The following is a 23,815-nucleotide window of genomic DNA, read 5'->3' as shown; positions in this document are numbered from 1 at the left end:
AGACGCAAGTTTTTTTTTCCTCCGTGGATTTTACTGTCTTAAGCTTGTGATTTTGTTTGTGAAGTGGGTGTTTTTCGTCAAGAATTCATTCTGTCAGTGTTTTTAATATAGTTAGCTATCTAATTTTGGTATTTTTATGTGAGTTTAATGGACTACGTATCACTCTTATAACAATGTTTACGTTCGGACGAGAAGACGGTTATTAGTAGTAAAAGAGTATCGTTGTGAGAGGATAGGACACTGTTGAAGGACATACAAATGATAGAGCGCTGATCGGCTTTGCATTACGAGCTCCTCTTGCACCGAAAGAGAATCGTCGCAACACCAGACAGCGCTCTGAGCCCCCGCGTGATTCAGAGTTCCTCTGGCACCGCTGGATAGCGCACCGCATTACGGAAGACTATGTAGCTGGCGGCGGAGCGAGTGAGAAACCAAGCGGACCGCTTGTCGTGCATGATTGCGGTAACTACACCTGGATCGAGGTACTCTGTATTGGGTCATTCCAAGAGATCGGTGCCTTTTCAACTTTGAAAAATTAAAAAAATAAAATAAGTTTAATTAAAAAAAAAAAAAAAAAAAAAAAAATATATATCTATGAAATGAAGACAACTTAAAATGACAAGAAATTGTATTGTGCCATCTCAGGCTATATAATTTTTTATTTCATTACTACTTTTCTTCCTCATGAATTGATATTTTTTGTCAACCCTGTTACAGACATAATCATCACTATATACTACAGTTTTAATTAGAACTATGTAATAGTTTTTCATATATGAGCAGTATTTTTGTCCCTTTTTTTCACTGGGGTTGTTTCAAATTTGGTATTTTTAAACAAATCTTATATTTGTCATTTAGATGACCAAGGGCATCCTAATTTTGAAGGCTGATCACCTGTCAATTAAGAAAAATATATATATTTACAAGAGCGATATTAAAAGAAGGGCTTTGTCCAAAACAAAATAGAGTGATTGTTACAATTGAAAAACTTGGAAGGCCATTTCAAATATTATTTTTAAATTTTTTATTAAATTAATGACAGTAACAGGATTGATGTAAAGGTCACAGGACTGACCGGAGTAACAGGGATGATGGGACACACATTCTTCAGCATACACGCTACATATTTGTTTACATAATACTGTTTCTAACTTTTTAATTTACATTATATTGTTTTGCATTCACTTTGCATAGCTATATTAGTGAAACATTCAATTTCTAAGAGATCAAGAGTTGATCTTATGATCATTTGTCTTATGATCAGATGTCAGTATGTGAGATTCATAGAATAAACGTACACACAGAAAACAAGCATATGCCTTTCTTTCAGATGTGAAATATATAAATCGCAAATAATCTTGAACTTGTGCGCAGCTTAATGGTTTTGGTTCTCTGCGTTGTAAACAACACCTAATTAATGTCATTTACATATAAAAGATCACCAGTCATCGTTGAAATCGTTTAATTTAGAATGGCGAGCTGCAAGAATAGCTTAGATTTCCAAAAACCTGCAGTAATCTGACAAGGAAAAGTGTGTACATCTGTTCAGACCCTGATGTGGCGCTAAGCACTTTTCCACGTTTTAATAAATATGAGCGTTGCCGTGGATTTAAGCATACGCACACTCTAAGATCAAATCTGTGCATATGCACACTTTATAAATGTTTTAAGGGTACTGTAATAGACCCATGCGTCCATACGTTTTGTCTGTGCGTCCCCTCACAAAACTTAAAATATACACTGCCCGGCCAAAAAAAAAAAAGGGTGTTGTTTGGATTTTAATAGGTAAATACTTAAGCACCTATGAATGGATCATTATTACAGTGATTATTATGTTTCTAGCATGTTATATGTTTGGCAACGGTTCTTTTAACCATAACAGATGGACTGTGTAGCTTTTTATTTCTTAAACAACCATGTTGGAATATGTATGATGGCCATATTCCAGGATGACAATGCCAATATTCATCAGGGTTAAAAATGTGAAAGAATGGTTCACAGAGCACAAAGAATCATTTTCACACATGAATGGGCAGTTCTGAGTTCTGACTTTAACCTAGATGTAAGTCTTTGGGATGTGCTGGAGGAGACTTTACAGAGTGCTCACCTCTTGCATTGTCAATACAAGATCTTGACCAAAAATGTATGCACCTCCTGATGGAAATGACATCAGAACATTTATTTCCATCAAGAGGTTAGTCTTACATTGAGGTTAAAGTCAGGACTCAGAAGTGCCCATTCATGTGTGAAAATGACTCTTTAACCCTGACGAATATTGGCATTGTCATCTTGGAATATGGCCATGATACATATTCCAACATGGTTGTTTAAGAAATGAAAAGCTACATGCTCCATCTGTTAGGGTTAAAATATATTATATATTAAGTTTATATAATTAAATAGTTAATACTTGAATTACGAGATTCGTGTACCAACAATACTAATACTAACAATACTAAAAATACTAACTAAAAATGTAACTGATGCTCATATGCCACCCACACTAAATTATATATACATCAATAATACACCTGGGATGACCTTTTAAAATATTTGCATTTTACATGTTAAATGTTAAAATCAGTGTGGCTAAGTTTGACACCTAATCTGTCATCCCTGTTACCCACATGTCAAGACCTGTTACTCTGAAAAGTAACAGGGTTGATGGTAACAGGTTTGACAATTTAAAGCTAATTTGCTATTTGCTAGCTAACAGACCAGATCACAAAAGCACATTTTGTACACTTTAAAGGAATATTACTTGTAGATAATGATTATGTTACATTAAATAAATAAGCGTTTAAATGTATACTTCAAAAATGGTAACAGGTTTGACATTGCATGATATCCCCCCTCAGTCAAATCTCATAAATCATCAAAAATAGAAAATTATAGAAGAGAGAGAGATAAACTTATTTTTATTTGAACTTGTTACAGTACAGAAGGGACAGAGACAGTAGATGGCAGAGATGGTAGTTTATTGAGACAACAGCAGAGTAAACAGACATGCAGGTGAGTATAAAGTGACTTGGCAGGTGAATGGTGAGATGAGGATGAGTGATACTGTCCTTTGTGTTGAATAGATGGAGACCAGGGAAGACGATGGAAGATGAACAACGCAGATGACTGGAGACACTCACACACAGACTGGGAACACAAGGATAGACTTGGAGAGGCTGGAGACAGGTAGGTAGATCGCTAGGAGTCCTTGAGGTAAGCATGTAGGTACGAATGAGATGCGAATGAGACCGGACAGTGACTGAGTGTGTGTGAGTGTCTTTTGTAGTGGAGGTGATGAGCGTGCTGATGAGGTGCAGGTGCGTGTGATCAGTATTCCGGAGATGGAGTGCGCTGTGATAGGTGGGTGTTGGAGCCTGGCATGTCTGTGACAGTACCCCCCCCTCCACGGCCCGCTCCTGAGGGCCGAGGACCCCGACGTTGTGGTGGCCATCCTCTTCCACGTGGGGCTGGTCTGTCGGGATGGGCTGCGTGGAAGGTGTGAAGCAGGTTGGGATCGAGTATGTCGTTTCTGGCGACCCAAGAGTGCTCCTCGGGGCCGTAGCCCTCCCAGTCCACCAGGTATTCTTGACCACCTCGGCGCCGGGAGTCCAAGATCTCACGCACCTCGTAGGCTGCTCCGTCATCCAGGATGAGTGGAAGGGGGGGTTTGGCTGCTGCTACGCTGGGCTCTGTGGAGAGAGGAACAGAAGGGTGGTGAGGCTTAAGTAGAGATATGTGGAAAGTAGGATGAATGCGATATTGTGGTGGAAGCTGGAGCTGGTATGTGACCGGGTTGACCTGCTTGGTGATGGTGAATGGGCCAATGAACCTGGGACTCAGCTTCCGGCAGGGCAGACGCAGCCTGATGTCCCTGACCTTCTGTCAGCCAGACCTTCTGTCCAGGTTGGTAGGCAGGGGCGTTGGAGCGGTGAAGGTCGGCTGCCATCCTGCGTCTGCGCAGGGCCCGCTGAAGCTGATGATGTGCCGAGTCCCAGACCCTCTCGCTCTCTCAGAACCAGTAGTCGACACATGGCACGTCCGATGGTTCCCCTGACCAGGAGAACAGTGGGGGTTGGTAACCGAGCACGCACTGGAACGGGGTGAGTCCTGTAGATGGTTGGCACAGGGAGTTTTGTGCGTACTCGGCCCAACCCAGGTACTGGTTCCAAGAGTCCTGGTGGCCGTGACAGAAGGTACGGAGGAATCGACCAATCTCCTGGATCTTCCTTTCCCTCTGCCCATTCGACTGGGGATGGTAGCCGGATGTCAGACTGACGGTCACACCTAGGAGCGAGAAGAATGCTCTCCATACGCGGGAAACGAATTGAGGTCCTCTATCTGAGACAATGTCTTCAGGGATACCGTAGTATCTGAATACGTGGTTAAACATGAGTTCGGTGGTTTGCATAGCAGTGGGTAGTCCAGTTAGCGGGATCAGACGCACGGACTTGGAGAATCTGTCCACTATGACGAGGATGCAGGTATAGTTGTTGGAGGCTGGGAGATCCGTGATAAAGTCGACTCCTAGGTGTGACCAGGGTCGGTTTGGAACGGGCAGAGGAAGAAGCTTGCCGGCTGGAAGATGGCGAGGGCTCTTCGAGATGGCGCTTTCTTTACATCCCTGCACATACCTTCTGACGTCAGATGCCATGTTCGGCCACCAGAAGCGTTCCTTTAGCAACGAGAGGGTTTCATTGACCCCCAGGTGGCCAGTGCCTAGTGACGTGTGGGCAGTGTGGATGAGTGGAGTGCGCTGTGCTCTGGTGGTGTATTGCAAGCCCGGTGGACAACCCGACGGAGTGTTGGCGGAGGCATTGGAGGAGGGCAAGGTCTCCTCAGACCAGGAGATAGGGCTGACGATGAGGGTTTCAGGAAGGATGGGTTCTGGTTCCTCGGGTCTTTCCTCTGGAGCGTGCAAGCGTGACAGGGCATCAGCCTTGACGTTCTTGGCACCGGGACGGTAGGAAATGGTGAAATCAAAACGGGTGAAGAACAACGCCCAGCGTGCTTGTCTAGGATTTAGTCTCTTTGCAGCTCGGAGGTACTCAAGGTTCTTATGATCGGTAAGTACGAGGAAGGGATGTTTGGCTCCCTCTAACCAATGCCTCCATTCTTCGAGGGCCAGCTTGATGGCGAGTAGCTCCCTGTTGCCGATGTCGTAGTTAATCTCCGCCGGGTTGAGCTTGCGGGAGAAGAAGGCGCATGGATGGAGTCTACTTGGTGTCCCCTGCTGCTGAGATAGCACTGCTCCAACTCTGGTGGTGGAAGCGTCCACTTCCACGACAAAAGGCAGGTCGGGATCAGGGTGAACGAGGAGTGGAGCGGTGGTGAAGGCCTCCTTTAAGGTGTTCAACGCGGTGGTGGCAGCTGGAGTCCAGGACAGAGACTTGGGCTTATGACAGAGTAGGTTGGTGAGTGGACCGGTGATGGAGCTGTAGTTCCTGATGAAACGGCGGTAGAAATTGGCAAAGCTGAGGAATCGTTGGAGTTCTTTGATGGTAGATGGAGTTGGCCAGTTCCAGATGGCATCCACCTTTCTCTCGTCCATCCGGATGCCACTGCTGTCGATGTTGTAGCCAAGGAACTGCACTGAGGGCTGGTGGAAGGAGCACTTTTCAGCTTTAAGGAAGAGGTGGAACTCCCTCAGGCGTTTCAGGACCTCCGCAATGTGGTGGCTATGTTCGGCCAAGCTCCGGGAGTAGATGAGGATATCATCGATGTAAACCAAGACGAACTTGTGGAGGAACTCCCGGAGCACCTCGTGGATGAAGTCCTGGAATACGGAGGGGGCGTTGACCAGGCCATACTGCATAACGAGGTATTCATAGTGGCCGGTGGGTGTCACGAAGGCGGTCTTCCACTCGTCCCCCTCACGTATCCGGATGAGGTTGTAGGCGCTGCGGAGGTCCAACTTGGTGAAGACAGTGGAACCACGGAGATGTTCCAGGGCAGCTGGGATGAGAGGAAGGGGGTAATGGAACTTTACTGTGATGTTATTGAGGGCTCTGTAATCGATGCATGGCCGCAAGCCTCCGTCCTTTTTTGCAATGAAGAAGAAACTCGAAGCAGCAGGGGAAGTAGACGGGCGGATGTAACCTTGCGCCAGGGCCTCTTTGATGTATTCCTCCATGGCCTTCTCCTCTGGGATGGACAGGGGATAGATCTTTCCCCTGGGCACTCTCACCCGGAAGCAGGTCGATGGCCCAGTCCCATGGCCGGTGTGGAGGCAGCTTGGAAGCTCACTGAGGGCAGAAGACGTCACTGAAGGGGGTGTAACACGGAGGTACATCCACAGAGTGTTTCTCGACGGGGCTCTCGATGGACGTGGCACAGACAGAGCGGTGTTCTGGACGAGGAGACGGAGGAACTGGGAGCTCCGAGAAACAACTGGTGAAACAGGTGTCGCCCCACTTCAGGATCTCACCAGTCTTCCAGGAGATGACAGGATTATGCTGCTCCAACCAGGGACACCCTAGTATCACGTCAGTGGTGGATTCCTCCAGAACCAGCAGATGTAATTGCTCCGTGTGGAGGATACCCACTTGTAACTGGATGGGCCCGACGCACCATCGAACAGATCTTCTGCTGAGAGGTTTCCCGGTCATTGAGTGGATCTGGTAGGTAGACGGCGTGGCCGTTGTCTTGAGCTTGAGTTGACGGCAGAGGGCGCCGGAGATGAAGTTGCCTGCTGACCCAGAATCGAGGAGTGCGACCACTGGAAGAGACATGTCAGCAGCAGTAAGGTTTACAACAGTGGTGAGTGGTTTCATCTTACTAATCGTGGGAATGATGGCACTCACCATTGGTCGAGGACGACGAATTGGGAATGTGGAGATTCTGGGTCAGCCGTCTCTGCCGTTCTGTAGCAGTGAGCCGGGTATTCTCCAAAAGCATGGGTTCGTAGGCTGGTTCTGGAGGGCTGACGGGCTCTGGTCGGCGGGCAGCAATGTTGAATAGCGACAGGCCCTGGTGTTCTTCAAGACACGACTGCATACGAGTGGCGAAGCGGATGGAGAGTTGGATGAACCGTTCGAGCCCGATGGAATCCTCGTATGCAGCGAGATGCAACCGCACTGAGGGTCCAGACCTTGCCGGTAGGTGGTAATCAGAGCCTGCTCGTTCCAGCCGCTTGAAGCAGCTGGCGTTCTGAATTTCAAAGCATAATCATTCACAGACATTGATCCTTGTTTTAAATTATATAGTTTCTCACCAATAGAAGAGTCAGTGGCAGGCTTTCCAAAGACTTCCCGGAAATGGGCGACGAAACCAGAGTAAGAACGGGTGACTGGATTATTCTGGGACCAAATGTAATCGGCCCACTGCAGTGCTTTGCCTTGTAACTGTGAAATTATGAACGCTACCTTGGAGGTATCCGTGGGGTAATAGTGCGGTTGCATCTCCAGGACCAGCGCGCATTGGAGGAGGAATCCGCTGCAATCCTCCGCCGATCCAGAGTAGGGCGCTGGTTTGGCCATGGGACTGGCGTGCATGGGTGGTGAAGGAGTGGTGACTGTGTTGACGGACGTGATCGCTGGTGGCAGTGAAGGAGGGTTGGCGGTGAGTGCTCGGCGCAGGGCGTCAACGAGCTCCTGAAAGGGATCCGGGTGGCTCATGCTGTTGTCTCGCGGTCTTGGTCCGGTCTTCTGTTACAGTACAGAAGGGACAGAGACTGTAGATGGCAGAGATGGTAGTTTATTGAGACAACAGCAGAGTAAACAGACGTGCAGGTGAGTATAAAGTGACTTGGCAGGTGAATGGTGAGATGAGGATGAGTGATACTGTCCTTTGTGTTGAATAGATGGAGACCAGGGAAGACGATGGAAGATGAACAATGCAGATGACTGGAGACACTCACACACAGACTGGGAACACGAGGAGAGACTTGGAGAAGCTGGAGACAGGTAGGTAGATCGCTAGGAGTCCTTGAGGTAAGCATGTAGGTACGTCTAGATGCGAACGAGACCGGACAGTGACTGAGTGTGTGTGAATGTCTTTTGTAGTGGAGGTGATGAGCGTGCTGATGAGGTGCAGGTGCGGGTGATCAGTATTCCGGAGATGGAGTGCGCTGTGATAGGTGGGTGGGTGTTGGAGCCTGGCGTGTCTGTGACAGAACTGTTGGCATCCTGGTTTAGAGATGATGTAACTTTCTGGAAGTGATGTCACTGGAATGTACCATTATTTATACAGGGTTTTTTGGTGAGGGTAACAGGGCTGACATGAAATCGGGGACACCGATAAAATGATTTACATTTTACAAAAAAAAAAAAAAAAAAAAAAATTGTATACTTAAGCTAAAACATTGCTTGACAATAATACTACACTTAGAACAATATGCAAAAGTGATTTTTGTATCATTTTGCATTCAATTTGCAAATTAAAAGTTCTGCTGAAAAAGAACAATCATAGCTGTCAGGACACAGATGGAGGCAGAGGGGTGAGTGAACACAGATGTTTATTGACACAGAGGCACGAACACAGGTAATGGAGAATGCAGGTGAGTAGATGAACAAGCACTTTCAAACAGTAACTTAGCTGAATGTAATAAGAGTTCTTTTTTGCTGGTTGGGATAATAACGTGGAGCAGACGACTGGAGACGGAAGACGAGAGGAGGAAGACACAGGAAGACGCTGGTAAGTAGCAGGTAAGTAGTCCATGTAAGTCTGACGAGACCAGACACTGAGTGCAGGGAATGAGAGTCTTTTAAGGTGTCACTGGTGATGAGGTGCAGGTGCAGGTGATCAGAACTCAGGGGATTGTGAACGAGTGGAGCGTGAAGATCTGGTGATGATGTGTTGTAATTGGAGGGTGCAGGCTGTGACTCCGTGACAGTACCCCCCCCTCCACGGGCGGCTCCTGACGACCAGATGGGACGACGGGGTCTACCTCGACCCCGGGGAGCAGGACGGTCCGGGTGTTTGGCGTGGAATTGAGTAAGGAGTGAGGGGTCGAGGATGTTGTGACGGTTGACCCAGGAACGTTCCTCTGGGCCATAGTCCTCCCAGTCAATAAGGTATTCGATTTGGGGACTCCGTCGTCGGGAGTCGAGGATCGCCTGCACCCGGTAGATGGTCTCTTCTTTGGCGATGTTGGGAGGAGGAGGTACCGCATCGTCACCAGGATCTGTGGATGGAGAAGGCATGGGATCAGTGTGGGGTTTTAATAGAGATACATGAAATAATGGTGAGATACGGTACTGTGGAGGGAGGTTGAGCCGGTAGGTGACTTCGTTGAGCTGCCTCTGTATGGTGAAGGGACCTATGGACTCAGCTTGCGGCAGGGCAGTCGGAGACTGAGCCACACCTTGTGGCCAGATTGGTACTGAGGAGTGGGGCCTCTTCTGGCGTCTGCGTGCCTCTTGTGTCTCCGGACTGCCTGCTGGACATGGACATTAGCCGAATCCCACACTCTCTCGCTCTGCTGGAACCAGTGGTTGACAGCTGGAACCTCCGAGGGCTCACCCGACCAGGGGAAGAGTGGTGGTTGGTCAAGTCAAGTCAAGTCACCTTTATTTATATAGCGCTATATAGTTGGTAGCCCAGGACACATTGGAACGGGGGTGAGCCCGGTGGTGGTCTCCCGAAGGGAATTCTGGGCATACTCCACCCAGTGTAGGAACTGGCTCTAGCTGTCCTGGTTCCGGTGGCAGTAAACTCTCAGGTATCTCCCAATCTTCTGGATCTTGCGCTCAGTCTGGCCGTTGGTCTGCGGGTGGTAACCGGATGACAGGCTGATGGACACTCCTAGGAGTCTGAAGAAGGCTTGCCACACTTTAGATATGAACTGAAGTCCACGGTCAGAAACGATGTCTTCAGGGAAGCCGAAGTGACGGAAGACATTCTGGAACAATGCTTCGGCAGCTTCGAGTGCAGTGGGAAGGCCCTTGAGGGGTATGAGTTTACAAGCCTTGGAGAATCAATCCACTTTTACCAGTACACAGGTGAAGCCGTTGGAAAGCGGTAGGTCTGTCATGAAGTCGATGCCCAGATGTGTCCACGGTCTATGGGGTATTGGTAGAGGAACCAGTTTACCCTCAGGAAGCCTCCTAGGAGTGTCAGATAGCTTCTTGGAGAAGAAGGCACATAGATGGAGTCGTGGTGGGTCACCCTGCCGCTGTGACAGCACCGCCCCGGCCCCGGTGGAGGATGTGTCGACCTTGACGATGAACGGAAGATCAAGATCAAGAGGAAGGCCTCTTTGAGCTGGTGGAAGGCTTCTCGGGCAGATGGAGTCCAGGACAGAGACTTGGGCCGGCCTTTGAGGAGCGAGGTGAGGGGTGCACTGAGGAGACTGTAGTTGTGGATGAAGCAACGGTAGAAATTCGCAAACCCCAGGAAACATTGTAGCCCCTTGACTGTGTCGTGGCAGATTCGCTGTCTCTTTGTCCCTTCAGATCTGGTCTCGAAGAAAAACTTACAGAGTCGAAGTTTCAGGTCTCAGAAGTATTTAACTTTATTGTCAAACAATAAAGTGAGATGCCAGCTGTTCATCTGAATCTCTCTTAGCTGGGGCACATTATTTATACATTTTTCTTATGTCTTAAAACACACCAAAGTAGTATCATTGGCTGGTAATATCCACCCTTACATTTTCCCATATTCTCACTTACAGAGGCTCTCCTCCCACATCTCCTTCCCATGTACTCCCCAACCTTTCTACCATAGTCATTTCACTAATATAATTGCAGGTGTTGCTTATGTAAGAGACCATTTTCTTAGTAATGGTGACCAACTTCTAGCTACTGTACATCTTTTGACTTAATCTCATGGTCCTTCTGCCAATTGATGGTCAACCCTTTTCCCATTGGCCAACTGAAACATTGTATCAAAACAGTCAACACTCCCCGGAAGCAAGAAGCCTTCACGTGACACCCTTAATAATGGTCTTATTCATTTCACAGCCACCTGTTGTCTTGTGGAAAATTACCAACAAAATATGCTCAGTGGCCAAGTTAACTTGTCTGACCCTTACAGTTACATAGGCCATAAGAGCCTCAAAACACTTCTAGCTTTTATAGTAAGCAAACTAATTCTACAATTGTTTTCTATAGGAATGATAAAATACTCCATCAAATCCCCCCTCTGGGAATCTCTTAATTCCCACTTCCATTTCCCTTTTCCCGGAGTGCAACCTCACAAGTCAGCTCTCTCATCTTCTGTCTCAGGACCAATAGTGGTCCTCCTTTTCACTACCAAATGGCTGCCTCATGTGACTGCACTCCAGAAGAGGTCAGAGTCAAACATCACTGCCCACAATTTTTACTAGGGAAGTGTAAAAGTCTCTGCCTCCCTAACTAAACACTCTAGGGGGTCAACAAAATCAAAAACAAATCAGCAATTTGTGTTAAAGCATGTGCGTGGAATGTCTTGGCCTTGCCCGTGGTTGTCATGGTTATGTAGAATATATCAGTGATTAAACTCATTATGGTTAATATAAGATTATTAAAGATATTAATTTTGGTGCACTGGTTTTCCCATGGTGTCAGAGGAACTCTCAGGCACTTCTGTTGGCCTGGAGTGCTATCTGGGCTCCTCCACCGTTACCAGAGGTACCTTGATTCTGCCTAGGGCACTATCTGGTGTTGGGGCTGACAGCGGGTTTTTAAACCACCAGTAGAGTCTGCCCTAGCTGCCAAGCACTGATGCGCTCGTCGATCCTTTCTTCTTTTGAGTTCCATTGGTCTTTTCAGTAGGTTAGTGAGTACACATTACAACTTCAAAGTAATGATGAATACAGTGTTATGCGAAAATTTAGGAACCCCTTGCAGAATCTGTGAAAATATGAATAATTTTAACAAAATAAGAGAGATCATACAAAATGCATGTTATTTTTTATTTAGTACTGTCCTGAGTAAGATATTTTACATAAAAGATATTTACGTATAGTCCACAAGACAAAAAAAATAGCTGAATTTATGAAAATAACCCTGTTCAAAAGTTTGGGAACCCTTGATTCTTAATACTGTGTGTGGTTACCTCGATGATCTACGACTGTTTGTTTGTTTTGTGATGGTTGTTTATGAGTCCCTTGTTTGTCCTGAGCAGTTAAACTGAGCTCTGTTCTTCAGAAAAATCCTCCAGGTCCTGCAGCTTATTCAGTTTTCAAGGATTTTTTGCATATTTGAACCCTTTCCAGCAGTGGCTGAATGATTTTGAGATCCATCTTTTTACACTGGGGACAACTGAGGGACTCAAACACAACTATTACAAAAGATTCAAACATTCACTGATGCTCCAGAAGGAAACATGATACATTAAGAGTCGGGGGGTGAAAACTTTTTGAATTTGAAGTTCAAGGTATTGTACTTAATTTTTCTTCCGGGAAACATGTAAGTATCTTCTGTTGCTTTTGCAGGGCAGTACTCAATGAAAAAATTGATATTTCAACAAAAAAAGAAAAATTTGGACATCTGCATCCTGTTCAAAAGTTTTCGCATTTCGCATTACACTGTAAATGAATGAATATAGTAATAAATGAAATTTAAGAAAACATTCTTGTCATTTCCCTTTAAATCTGGTTGCATTACCTCGTAACACGGATAATGACTTGCTTCAGACCCTCAGTCGTCCCCTTTCATTCATGTAGTGTAATGTAAGTATAATAACTTGAACAAACCTAATAATAATAAAAGATAAAAACAAAAATAAAAACAAGAAGGGGGTTTTAAGCCAAAATAATAAACAAAACACCCATTTACCAACTGCCTACTGTCGTGAGGTGAATGAAAGGACGACTCAAGTTGCGGTGAACAAAAGGACAAGTTTATTCAGGGTGAAACCTGAGACACCAAAAATAACAGTCAAAGTATGGGCCAGACCCTCAGTCACTCCTCAGATACTAAATACAGACATTGCCTGTAATCATAAACACCAGGATATATACACTGGTTTTTAGAAAACTATCATTTCCAATTCATTATATAATACAAGAAGATGGATCATAAATCCACTCCTTTCACTATACCCCTTATAGATAATATTTAAAGATTAAAAACAAAAACAAACTTGTGGTCTAACTCAAAATAAACGTTGAAAAATAAATAAGACCCATCATAATCCATCTAAGTACTTTAAGTCTCTTAAATCATCCTTCAGTTTACAGTCTATAGACATATCATGTACCACCTTAACTGCAGAACATCTTTTAAATCTCTCTTTTTTTTAAAACACTTTTAAAAATAGAAATAATAGAAAACAAATTTACATCATCATTTCAATTATCATTTTCAATAAAACATAGAATAACCCTTTTGTTAAGATTTCTTTTCATAACAGACTAGGGGTGTGCGATATAACGGTTTTTGATCGTGGACGATTAAAATGTCTCCACGATCTGCTTATGTAAAAATATCGTAGTATCGTGCTTTCTATCAGTTGCAGTTCCAGTGCCTCCGTCTCAGCATACTGTTCAACGTGACGTACATTCACATTTTAACGCAGCGGTAGAGAGTAATATTCGCGGGACACTTCAGTCCACAAAAGTTCATTATTTCATGTGCCTTGCCGGTTAAACTTTTCTTTTGTGTGCTGATGCGCTGTTCTGACATGCCGCATGCGTTTTTTCAGAACGAGAACACGCGAAGCGCACAGGCACTAAAAGCCTGTCAAACAGTGCCTGATTACTAAGTTATCTTTAGAGTCCGATTGCTCTAATACTGTCAAATACACACAAAGTTTACATAAACATAGTTGGTTATGTCTAAAGTGAAAGTAAACATTTGAGAGAAAATTGGATGCGTGGCTGTATATTAGAGATACGTGCAGGTCTTTAAAGTAACAGAACAGCTTAATATTAACCATGCTGCCGCTTGACTTAAAGGGATAGTTCACCCAAAAATAAAAAATTCTGTCATTATTTACTCACTGTAATGTTGTTTCAAAACTGTATTAATTTCTTTCTTGTGCAGAACACAAAATAAAATATTTTGGAGAATGTGGGTTAACCAAACAGTTGCTGGTCTCTATTGACTTCCATGGTAGGAAAAACATAGTCACTGTGGACCAGCAACTGTCTGGTTACATTCTTCAAAATAACTTTTATTTTCAACAGAAGAAAGAAACTCATTAAGGTTTTAAACAAATTAGTTTGGCTGTAATGCTCAGTCACTTGCAAAATAATAAAAACAACATGAAGAATTGTGATAAAATCGTGAATGGTGATTTTCCTGAAAAAAATCGTGATATGATATTTTTGCCATATCGCCCACCCCTACAACAGACCCATTATAGCCCACAAAAAAACAAAAAACAAAAACAAAACATAAATAACCATAAACCTAAACTTGATAATCTTAAAACAATTCATCAAAATGACATAAGCATTAAAACATATAAATTCAATTATAGCAATGACTTGTTTGTCTTGCCTTGCATATATCTTTATCATGACATCAATGTTAATCATACTCAATACCTAATTATTTTTAATCTGAAACTAAATTTTCACAACATTTCGCAGTACTCAGACCATGTCAACAGTACAGCATTCAAAATCAAATAATTAAGACTTCCTTTAAAGTCAGTTTTAAACTCAAGTGTCTTGTCAATTATAACTGCTTAGGCTAAATGACCAAAATCTTAACCCTCTTATTTGGCAGTGATACTTATCATCTCATTAGGTTTGCCACTGAAATTATTAAAATTGTCATATTTTTTTATTGTCATTATTGTTTTCAATTGTCTTTTTTTTTTATAATCTTCCAAATCACTTATAAATTATAAAAATTTATACTATAAGACATTATCAATTTATTTAAAGCTGTTTTTGAAACAGTTTTACATTTTTTTCCCCATCACAATAATTTCAACTGCTTATAATTTTGTCACTCTATCCCATCAAATTGCTAGTCTGCAGATCTAAAAAATATTATCATCGTCTCAGTCCCACTTACCTCTACTGTTTTGCAGAAACCAACGTATTATTTTACTCAAATCTCAACCCCTAGGTTACACAGACAGCCTTATAGCTGCTTCCTCCTTCAACCCTTATTACATCAATTGTATTTCTCTAGACATCTAATGTCATGCATCCATTTAATGGATGAAAAATAAAACTTTTATCAGTTATATTCACTCCTCCTTTGTTTTGGCTCTAATATCATTGTTTTGTTTAAACTTTGGCAGGCCGATAACAGACAGACAGAGTACCATCCTTGCCTCAAGCAGTCTCTCTCTCTTACTGCACAAATAATCTTTTCAACAGTCTCTCAAGACTGTAACTTAGACAGAATGTAATATTAAATTCATTACTATATAGAGAATAATCATTAACCAAGTTTAAAATGTAAATGTATATTTTTTAAATAAAAACCATTACCACAATCTAAAATCTTTTATTCTAGGAGGATATTTTGTTGAATTCACTTAACTTTCTCTTGAATCTGCAAAATCAGTCTTCATCTTTAACCACCACCACGCCTTGGAATTATCCTATTCAATGCCTAATGACCTGTCAAAACTATAATAGAGACATATTAGTTCAAAATCCACACAACCTCATAAATTCAGGGACTCGTAATGCTGAATCCGAAACTTCTATACAGTTCTTGCCAATAGGGCAACCAACATCATGTTGATAAATTTTGCTATTGTCTCCCCAGAAATTATGGACAATCACCTCATGGTCTCAGTCAGCTCTTGAAAGCTCATTCCCATCAGCTCTTTATAAGTAATCTCCTTTTCCTCAAGGTCTTGTCCCCTGGCATAGTTGCATCAAGTTGTGGACTTGTCACAATGAAAAACAAGCCATCCCAGGAATGTGGTTTTTGAGGAGTGGTATAGAGGGATATTTTGGGGCAGACTGCTGTACCTTTCACAGATCATCCCACCTTAATGATGCTGCTGGCCTCACAGACATCCGCTCAACTCTCATACCCATCTCACATAAAACATCTCCAATCAGGGTAGATGCCCAGTGGCGGCGGTAACCCCCTGCCTTAGGTTGTCCCGTCTGGCCAAAGAGGATCTTACCTGTTATTGAGAAATTACCTCGTGCACACTAACCGCTCTTTCCCATCATGAAATCTTAGTTTTCTTCAGCAGAATCAGGTGTTTTCTAGAGCTTGAGGAAGGTGCATTCAAGAGCCACCAGAGCCATTGGACTGCCTAATAGTGTCAAAACATGGAGACAGGTTAATGACAGCAGTATTTAATCACTAAAATCCATTCGACATCTTCGAAGCAGCAATATAAAAATGCTGAGATTATACTCAGTGAATTTAGTTCTCACAACTGTCTATTCACACTGTAATGAATTGCTGTAAAAATTACAGCATTATTTTACAGCCGTGGGCTGTTTTTTAATAATACAGCACAACTGTGGTAAGTGACTTCAGTTTTTTATTTTTCATGTTTGGTAACTTGTAGTATATGAAGGTATCTACATTCGCGGTTTATATTGGTAAACCCAGATTCAAGCATCCTCCGTCCGCGGGGCGCGAAGCAGACTTGCGCGGGGTTTCAGTAGCGCGGTCGCGGTAGGATTTCACACATTCCCCGGCGCTATAGCTGCTATGCTATGGGCAGAAAATCTCTGGGTTCCTTCGTTATGAATTACATGTTTCAGTGCTAACAGTTTGTATTCACGGTAACTTCGTGTTTATCAGCACACTTCGTCGTGATTATTTTATGATGTAAAACAACTTTGCACAGGCAGTCATCTGTTAACACGGGCGCTGAAATAAAACGCGTCAGAGTCAGGCCCGCTCACGGAGGATGTGTGTGTCAAATAAATTCTCAATGGTGCTGTTCCAAGAGGTTAACGTAACCAGTGAGATGTGGATTTTTTGGGCCTTTGCTAACTTCAGGTAATGTGAAAACTTTAACATATCTGTTTGATATAAAGTCTGCTTTGTATAGTTAATTTATTACCATAGGGCAACCGAATACTTTTTACTTGAAATTAAATATGCTATTTACAGATATTTGTGTTTATATTTATGCCGGCAGGCAAATCGTGTGTGTATTTTTGCACAGGGTTCACAAAGGAACCTTCTCAGTGCGGTGACACTTGAACAAATGAACTGATCATGCGCGACGCTGACCAATAAACAAACGAGTTGACTTATTGTAGTTGTAGAATATTTCTCTTTATTTCTGAAGTTTTATTGCGCTTTTGACTTGAATCTTATCATCAGTTGTCGGCTCAGCTTGCGTTAGTGCGGTTGTGTTGGGAAGCTGAGAAGGCAGTGTAAGGAGCTCCAGTTAACAATAAAGGTAATTATATTTAGGTGGCTGTTGCATTTTTTTGGTTGTAGAGCAGTGATTTTAGTAATTTAGGCTTTGATTTTAGTGGGGGATTTTTATTTTATTTTATTTTTTATTTTTATTTTTTTTATTTTTTTATTTTTTTGTTGCGGCAGTTGGAAATGATACCTTGTACCGTGCTAATTAGCATGCAAAACATATTCTAGTGTCTTGTTTAGTGATAACATGCAAGGTTGCATGCTGTAGAGAGCATTAAAAGTCCCACTCACTTTTCTTCGCACACTTTTTTCGCGCGCTTACGGCCTCGTTCCTTTTTTTTTATCCATTGTATATTAAAGCATTGTATATTTTAGCATTTTTTCCTGAGTGTGGGAATTTCTTTTCACATCTAAAAAGCCATTTGAAAGAGGGCACAGAAGTAACTTGTCCATTTAAACACTGCAAAAAGACATATACTGTCTTGTCAACATTCACATCACATTTATCAAGATGTCATAAAGGAAAGACAGAGCACAGTCTAATTGATGATATTGTTCAGGGAACAGGTGAAAGCCAGGGAAGCACTCAGGAGTCTATGGTCCATTCCGAGGACATGCATGAGGCGGCTGCCTCATGCGAAATGAGTACAGATGAGATTTATCCTGAACATGTAGATGATGACATGTTTCTAAAAAATCTGGCCCTGTTTTATCTTAAGTTGCAGGCAAAGTTGTTGCTTCCTACATCTGTTATTCAGGCTGTCATTGAAGGACTCCAGGAGATACATGACATCAGCCTGTCAAATTTGCTGAATAAACTAAAAGAAAAACTGATTCTACTTGGAGTTCCTGAGACAGATGTAGAAAGAGTGGTAGACGAGATTAGAGTGGATGATCTTCTCCACACTTGCAACACTCGGATATTGAAAACAGATCAGAGGAGGAAAACCGTGTTTAAACAAAGCTTCAACTACATTGAACCAGTTCCCATTTGTTTAGGGAACAATGAAGCAGGTAATGAATGTTTTGCCCAATACATTCCAATAAAAAAAACAGTTGCTGGTCTTTTCAAGAGTGAGTCCATGCAGGAGCAGCACAGCTACACCCATTTGCAAGTTCACAACAAAGATGTTCTTAAGGACATTTGGGATGGAAAAGTAATTGCAAAAAATGCTTTGTTTAAGTCAGATCCCATGTCCTTGGGCTTGATTCTCTATCAGGATTCATTCAAAGTAGTCAACCCGTTAGGTTCAGGAAGAAAAAAACATAAAGTGCTTGCAGTCTATTTCACATTAGGAGACATTTTGCCTCATAATCGATCCACCACTGACCATATGCAACTTGTTCTCCTTTGCAGAGAGCAAGATTTCAAGTTCTTCGGACAAGATTTGGTGATGGGACAGTTGATAAAGGATCTCAAAGACCTCGAGGTGAGTGGCATCCAACTGCCCAGTGGTGAGATTAGGAAAGCAATTGTGTGTGCCATTGCCGGAGATAATCTAGGCTCACATGCTATTGGGGGTTTTGTTGAAAATTTCAGCAGCAGTTCCTTCTTTTGCAGATTCTGTGAAGTTGATAGACCAACATTTGTGGCAGACCCACTGGCTGAGGGACCAAGCAGGACTGTGCAGTCATATAAAGGTAATGTCCAAGCAGATGATTTGCCCCAGAAAAAAGGGGTCAAGTTTGATTCACTGTTTAATGAGCTATCACATTACCATGTCTGCCAGCCTGGCTTGCCTCCATGCATTGGGCATGATCTTTTCGAAGGCATTGTGTCCTATGATTTGGCTCTATGCATTAAACATCTGGTCAAAGTTGAGAAACAGTTTACGTATGTGGAACTGAATAGAAGAGTAAATCAATTCAGATACCAGGGCAATGATGCACATGATAAGCCAAGTGAGATAAATCCTGGGAGTGATAAACTTGGAGGGCATGCGGTTCAGAACTGGCGTTTCCTCAGATTGCTACCAGTGTTAATAGGAGATAAAATACGGGACCCAGTTGATAATGATGTGTGGCAACTAGTTTTGCAGCTCCGACAGTTGGTGGAGTTCATTTGTGCACCTGCTATTTCTGCTGGACAGATTGTCTGCTTGAAGGTAATGATTGAGGACTACATGTATTTTCGAAAGAAACTATTTCCTGACCATCCTCTGAGGCCAAAACACCATTATGTTAGTCACTATCCAGAACTAACAGTCCAGTTTGGGCCACTCATTCGTCTCTGGACATTAAGATTCGAAAGCAAACACACTTATTTCAAACAGTGTTCAAGAAAGTTGCACAATTTCAAAAACATTTGCTCTACTCTTGCAGAAAGGCATCAGCTTTTTCAAGCATACTTAAGCGCTGGTAGTCTGTTCCCACCCCACGTTGTAGTTGAAAAAGGAACCGATTTTTGCCCATCCGATTACAATGATGATATTAGAGAAGCTGTTTCACACCTTAACTGTCAGTCAAACACACTAATTTCACATGAGGCAAAAGTGAAAGGGACTAAATACAAGAAAAATATGTTTCTTGTGCTTGATCAAAGTGACGATGGAATTGTATTTGGCAAAATCAAAGCCATTCTGATTCAAGGAGATAACGTCAACTTCATCACAGAAAGATATAACTCTTCAACTCTCATTGATCAGGGCCTTAATTGCCTTTCTGAGGAACCTGCTAAAAGGCTGTGTTGTGTCAGCCAGGAAAAAACCTATTGGACTACTATCCCTTGCCCATGTACAAGTTGTGTGGCCTGTCAGTGCTTGCTCTTCACCACTCTTTTCCTTCTCTAGAATGATGTCTACAACTGTGGGGGAGGAAGTACAAAAGGTAATTTCCAAAGCGCTGCCTGGTCTTCTTGAAGAGAAGAAAGAACAGTTGCTGCAGAGACTTTTTAGCTGGGGTGTGGAGAGCACAGATGACCTTAAGTATGTGGAGGGAGCTCCTGGAGTGGACCTGTCTGATTTACTCCCGCCCATCCAGATTCGCAAACTGCTAGACAGCTTTAAGAGAGGTTATTTTGACATTCTGTATATGTATATATATGTATAAAGAATATATTTTTTGTGTTAGACTGTAAATAGTTATTTTTCTGATAACAGATCAGAATATTAGCACAGTTACATAACACTGACATGTTGATGGTGTATTTTTTTTTTATTATTATTATTAGCTGGAGAACAAAATCCATCTGCTGATGTCCCTGCAACAATACCTCCGCCTTCCTCCACTGTCACCTTAGACACCATTAGCCCACCAAGCCTTTCTTCAACCCCAGCTGTTACTTGGCCTGAGTCATTTCAGGTTCCTTGGAACCAAATGCCGAGCGAATTACGCAGTGCAATAGCGAATGGAAAGAGACCACTCCCCGCTGATCGACGCAAAATGATTTGCATCATTGTTAATGAAATTAGGAAACATGAAAAGAATCCAAGCAAAGCACAGTGCCTTGCTGTTGCTCTCAAAATTGTCAAACAGTATCCAAAGAGCTTTTCTGATTTTGATGATGCTCAAGAAAAAAATGAAATTGGGTACTACTCCCTCTTGAAACAAATAAAAACCCGTGTTGAACACGTCAATAGAGATAATACTTTATCACGCAGGCGTCGGATCAGGGGAGTAACTGACACACCTGAGAGAATGCAATGCAGAGAACCAACAGCCACATACGGATGTACACAGTGGCAGCCTGAGCCTCCGCTTGCAAATTCTGATGATGTACTTGAGGAAAAAAGACAAACTTTAGAGAATTTGTATCAGCAATATGGGAAAAGTGGAGCTGACAGGGGTGATGTTTGTGCCTTGATGAAGGAAACTTACTATTTGCAAAGAAAGCACATCAATGACACAGAAGCACCTCCTATCAAAGACCTCAAAAGCAAATGGCCATACCTGTTTGTGCAAAAGCACATATTTGCACATTTTGAGGAGCTTACCAGTATCCCCATACACAAAAGGCTCAACCAGGCCATGCAGGAGTATGGTAAAGTCCTCGTCGACTTCTTTAAGAGCAAACCCACAAATGATGTTGTCAAGAAACTCTTGTCGAGCAAAGAAGAAGAAGTTGGACCCCTTGTGATTAAACTCATCCTGGCCCATTTCCGAGAGGATCCGGATGGACTTCTGCTATTTGCAGATGTAAGTATATAGCTGAAAACCACTATTTTTGGTTTTTGTATGTTCTTGTAAATATTTTTTATGGACAGGCCTTCCACTGGGATCCTGTTTTTGAAAGCCATATCACTGATCCTGGTATGATAGGCATCATTTAGAAGTTTTGGAGAGAACCTTGTAAAAAAAAAAAAAAAAGTTTTTTCTCCCCTTTATAGAGGTGTGCCACAGCAGCTGACCTACAAGTGACACACACCATACCCGGGAGCCCACGGCTTATTGTGCTTGGTAAGTCTGCACGAGTGTGCACACTCTTTATTGACCAAAACTTGGACTTGACAGGAAAAAAAAAAAAAAAAAAAGAAAAGCTTGTGTGTAACTACTTTAACAGTGTACTTTTTTTTTTTGTTTTTTTTTTGTAAGAAGAATTGATTTATTGTTGTGATTGTTTTCAGTTTTGTTTTTATCTCTAAGGATGTTTCTTAGTCTGTGTCACTGGTATCACCCGGTATTCAGCTGTACACTGATTACATTACGCCGCCGTTTTGCTTTTTTATAGGAATAAAAACAGTTTAGTTTAGCTGGACAATGGATGCTACAGTTGTAAACTGAAAGCATCTTGCTTTAATCTTTAATTTGCTTATTGTTTTTTTTTTTTTTTTTTTTTTTCAATTCAACAATATACATAACCAAAAAAGGTGTAGGCGGAGGCCTTTGCTTATTATGCCTACCCTTTATACATAATGCAAGACATTTTCCAAAATGTACATACATAATTACAAAAATACACACATTTCAGATATTAATACAACAGTTTAAATATATCATACACAAATTAATCATATTAAGTTATAATATTATTCATCACCTTGTTTTTAAACATTTTCTTGAATTTACAAATTGAAATACACAGTTTTAATTATCACAATTATTCCATAGGTTTACTTCTTTGACAGATATACATCTATTTTTTGTATAAGTTCTTGCCCTCATTTTTTTAAACATATATCTCTTAGTTTATACTGACTTTCTCTTATTTCGAACAGCCTCTGGATACAATTTGGAAGTAAATTATTATATACCTTATACATTACCTGCAAACAAGCCTGCACTGGCCCTTTACGGGCCCACTTAGGGCTGCCAGCGCAAGGCCCCTGAGAATTTGCTCATTAGCAAAACGTTGGTCCCTTAGCACTGGCCCTGCATGGCCCTCACTTAGCCTCCAGGAAGCCTTAGCGCTGTTTTATTTAAAATAATAAGTTTAAAGGCACCCTTATGGAGATAAGTGCTTGCTTTAGTTGGGCCCATGTGCCTTGGCCTCTTAACTTTAATGTTTCTCTGGCTGCTGTAACTGTGTGTTTCTGAAGCACATGATTCTTCTCACAACTTGTGCTATAACAAATGTGCTTCAGAAACACCTACAGTAGTCAGAGAAACATTAAAGTTAAGAAGTCAAGGGTCATGGGCCCAACTAAAGCAAGTGCTTACCTCCATAACGGTGACTTCAAACTTATTATTTTAAATAAAACAGCGCTAAGGCTTCCTGGAGGCTAAGTGAGGGCTGCCAGTGCAGGCTTGTTTGCAGGGTTGTCTATGCAAAATAAAAATCCACTAAATCAACAAATTTAAAAGGGTACATAACACACACATTTTCGGCCAATCTCATCTTAATCTTGAGTACCTATAGAGTAGTATAGCCTCCTTCATATCGCTGAAAAGTCTTTAGCTTTATCAGATTTATAAAAGACAGATACGCTGTACCGAGTTTTTCTGAAAACAGCCGAGCTCCTGGAGGCGCGCCATGGGCGAAGCTAAAGAGTGACGAGTATGCGCGGCCTTTGCGTAGCGAAGCTATCAATGGTCAGCTAAACAAATGTATTTAAAAACACACAATACGCCATTGCATTATCCCTGGATAACTTTTGATTCATTATACGTTGGTGTTGTTTACATTATGTGCACTTATGTGCAGTCAACAAAACAGATATTTGATGCAGCTTTACTCACCACTTGCGGTTCCGACTTATGACTGGGATCTTTTACCACTAGGACCCCTCCATCTTTCAGTTTCAAATGATCTGTAAATGTGGCGCTGAACTGGGCCTTGTTTATAAAACCGTTAGTGCTGATCCTGAGGGCTCGAGCAGCCACGGAAAAACACAAGATATTCTCCATTCATTTTAACCAATAAAAAAAGTGATTGCAACTTTCAGACACAACATTCTTGTTATTTTGATAGTTAATTTAAGTGGAGCTGGGATAGTTAACCCAGCTCCACTTAATGCTGGGTTCTTTGGGAAGCAAGGTTATCTTTTCCTCACAACCAAAAACACACTTCTTTGGTGACACTGTTAATTTTGTGGTCTAAAAACAAAGTGATAAATCTTTCTCGAGCAAGTCCTGTGCAGGGCTGCCGATGACTTCCGTAACCCAAATGAAGCACGTTGATGGGCGTGCTCTTGCTCTCTTGCTCTGGTTGATGTATGTGCGCGCTCTTCCCGGAGAAGTGCCCGTACAAGAAATTCCAC

General features: G+C 42.4%; 2 protein-coding genes across 2 annotated transcripts in view; both read left to right on the top strand.

The window, feature by feature from the left end:
- The window catches only part of LOC127525357 (signal-induced proliferation-associated 1-like protein 2), a 212,317-nt gene extending 208,664 nt beyond the window's left edge, over positions 1-3,653 (top strand). Inside the window, exons 19-21 of the mRNA XM_051917853.1 lie at positions 3,084-3,186; positions 3,287-3,317; positions 3,393-3,653. Coding sequence (XP_051773813.1) covers positions 3,084-3,186; positions 3,287-3,317; positions 3,393-3,653 — 395 coding nt within the window. The remainder of the gene's footprint in view (positions 1-3,083; positions 3,187-3,286; positions 3,318-3,392) is intronic.
- Positions 3,654-3,751: 98 nt separating this feature from the next.
- LOC127525356 (uncharacterized) lies at positions 3,752-22,161 on the top strand. Its single transcript, XM_051917852.1, has 3 exons — positions 3,752-3,903; positions 19,970-20,190; positions 20,350-22,161. The coding sequence occupies exons 1-3, from the start codon at positions 3,752-3,754 to the stop codon at positions 21,324-21,326; spliced, it is 1,350 nt and encodes a 449-aa protein (XP_051773812.1). The 3' UTR covers positions 21,327-22,161.
- The last annotated feature ends 1,654 nt before the right edge of the window (positions 22,162-23,815 follow it).

The sequence above is a fragment of the Ctenopharyngodon idella genome, chromosome 13 (assembly GCF_019924925.1).
Source record: "Ctenopharyngodon idella isolate HZGC_01 chromosome 13, HZGC01, whole genome shotgun sequence".
Classification (NCBI taxonomy): Eukaryota; Metazoa; Chordata; class Actinopteri; order Cypriniformes; family Xenocyprididae; genus Ctenopharyngodon; species Ctenopharyngodon idella.
This window is presented reverse-complemented; position numbering and strand designations above follow the sequence as displayed.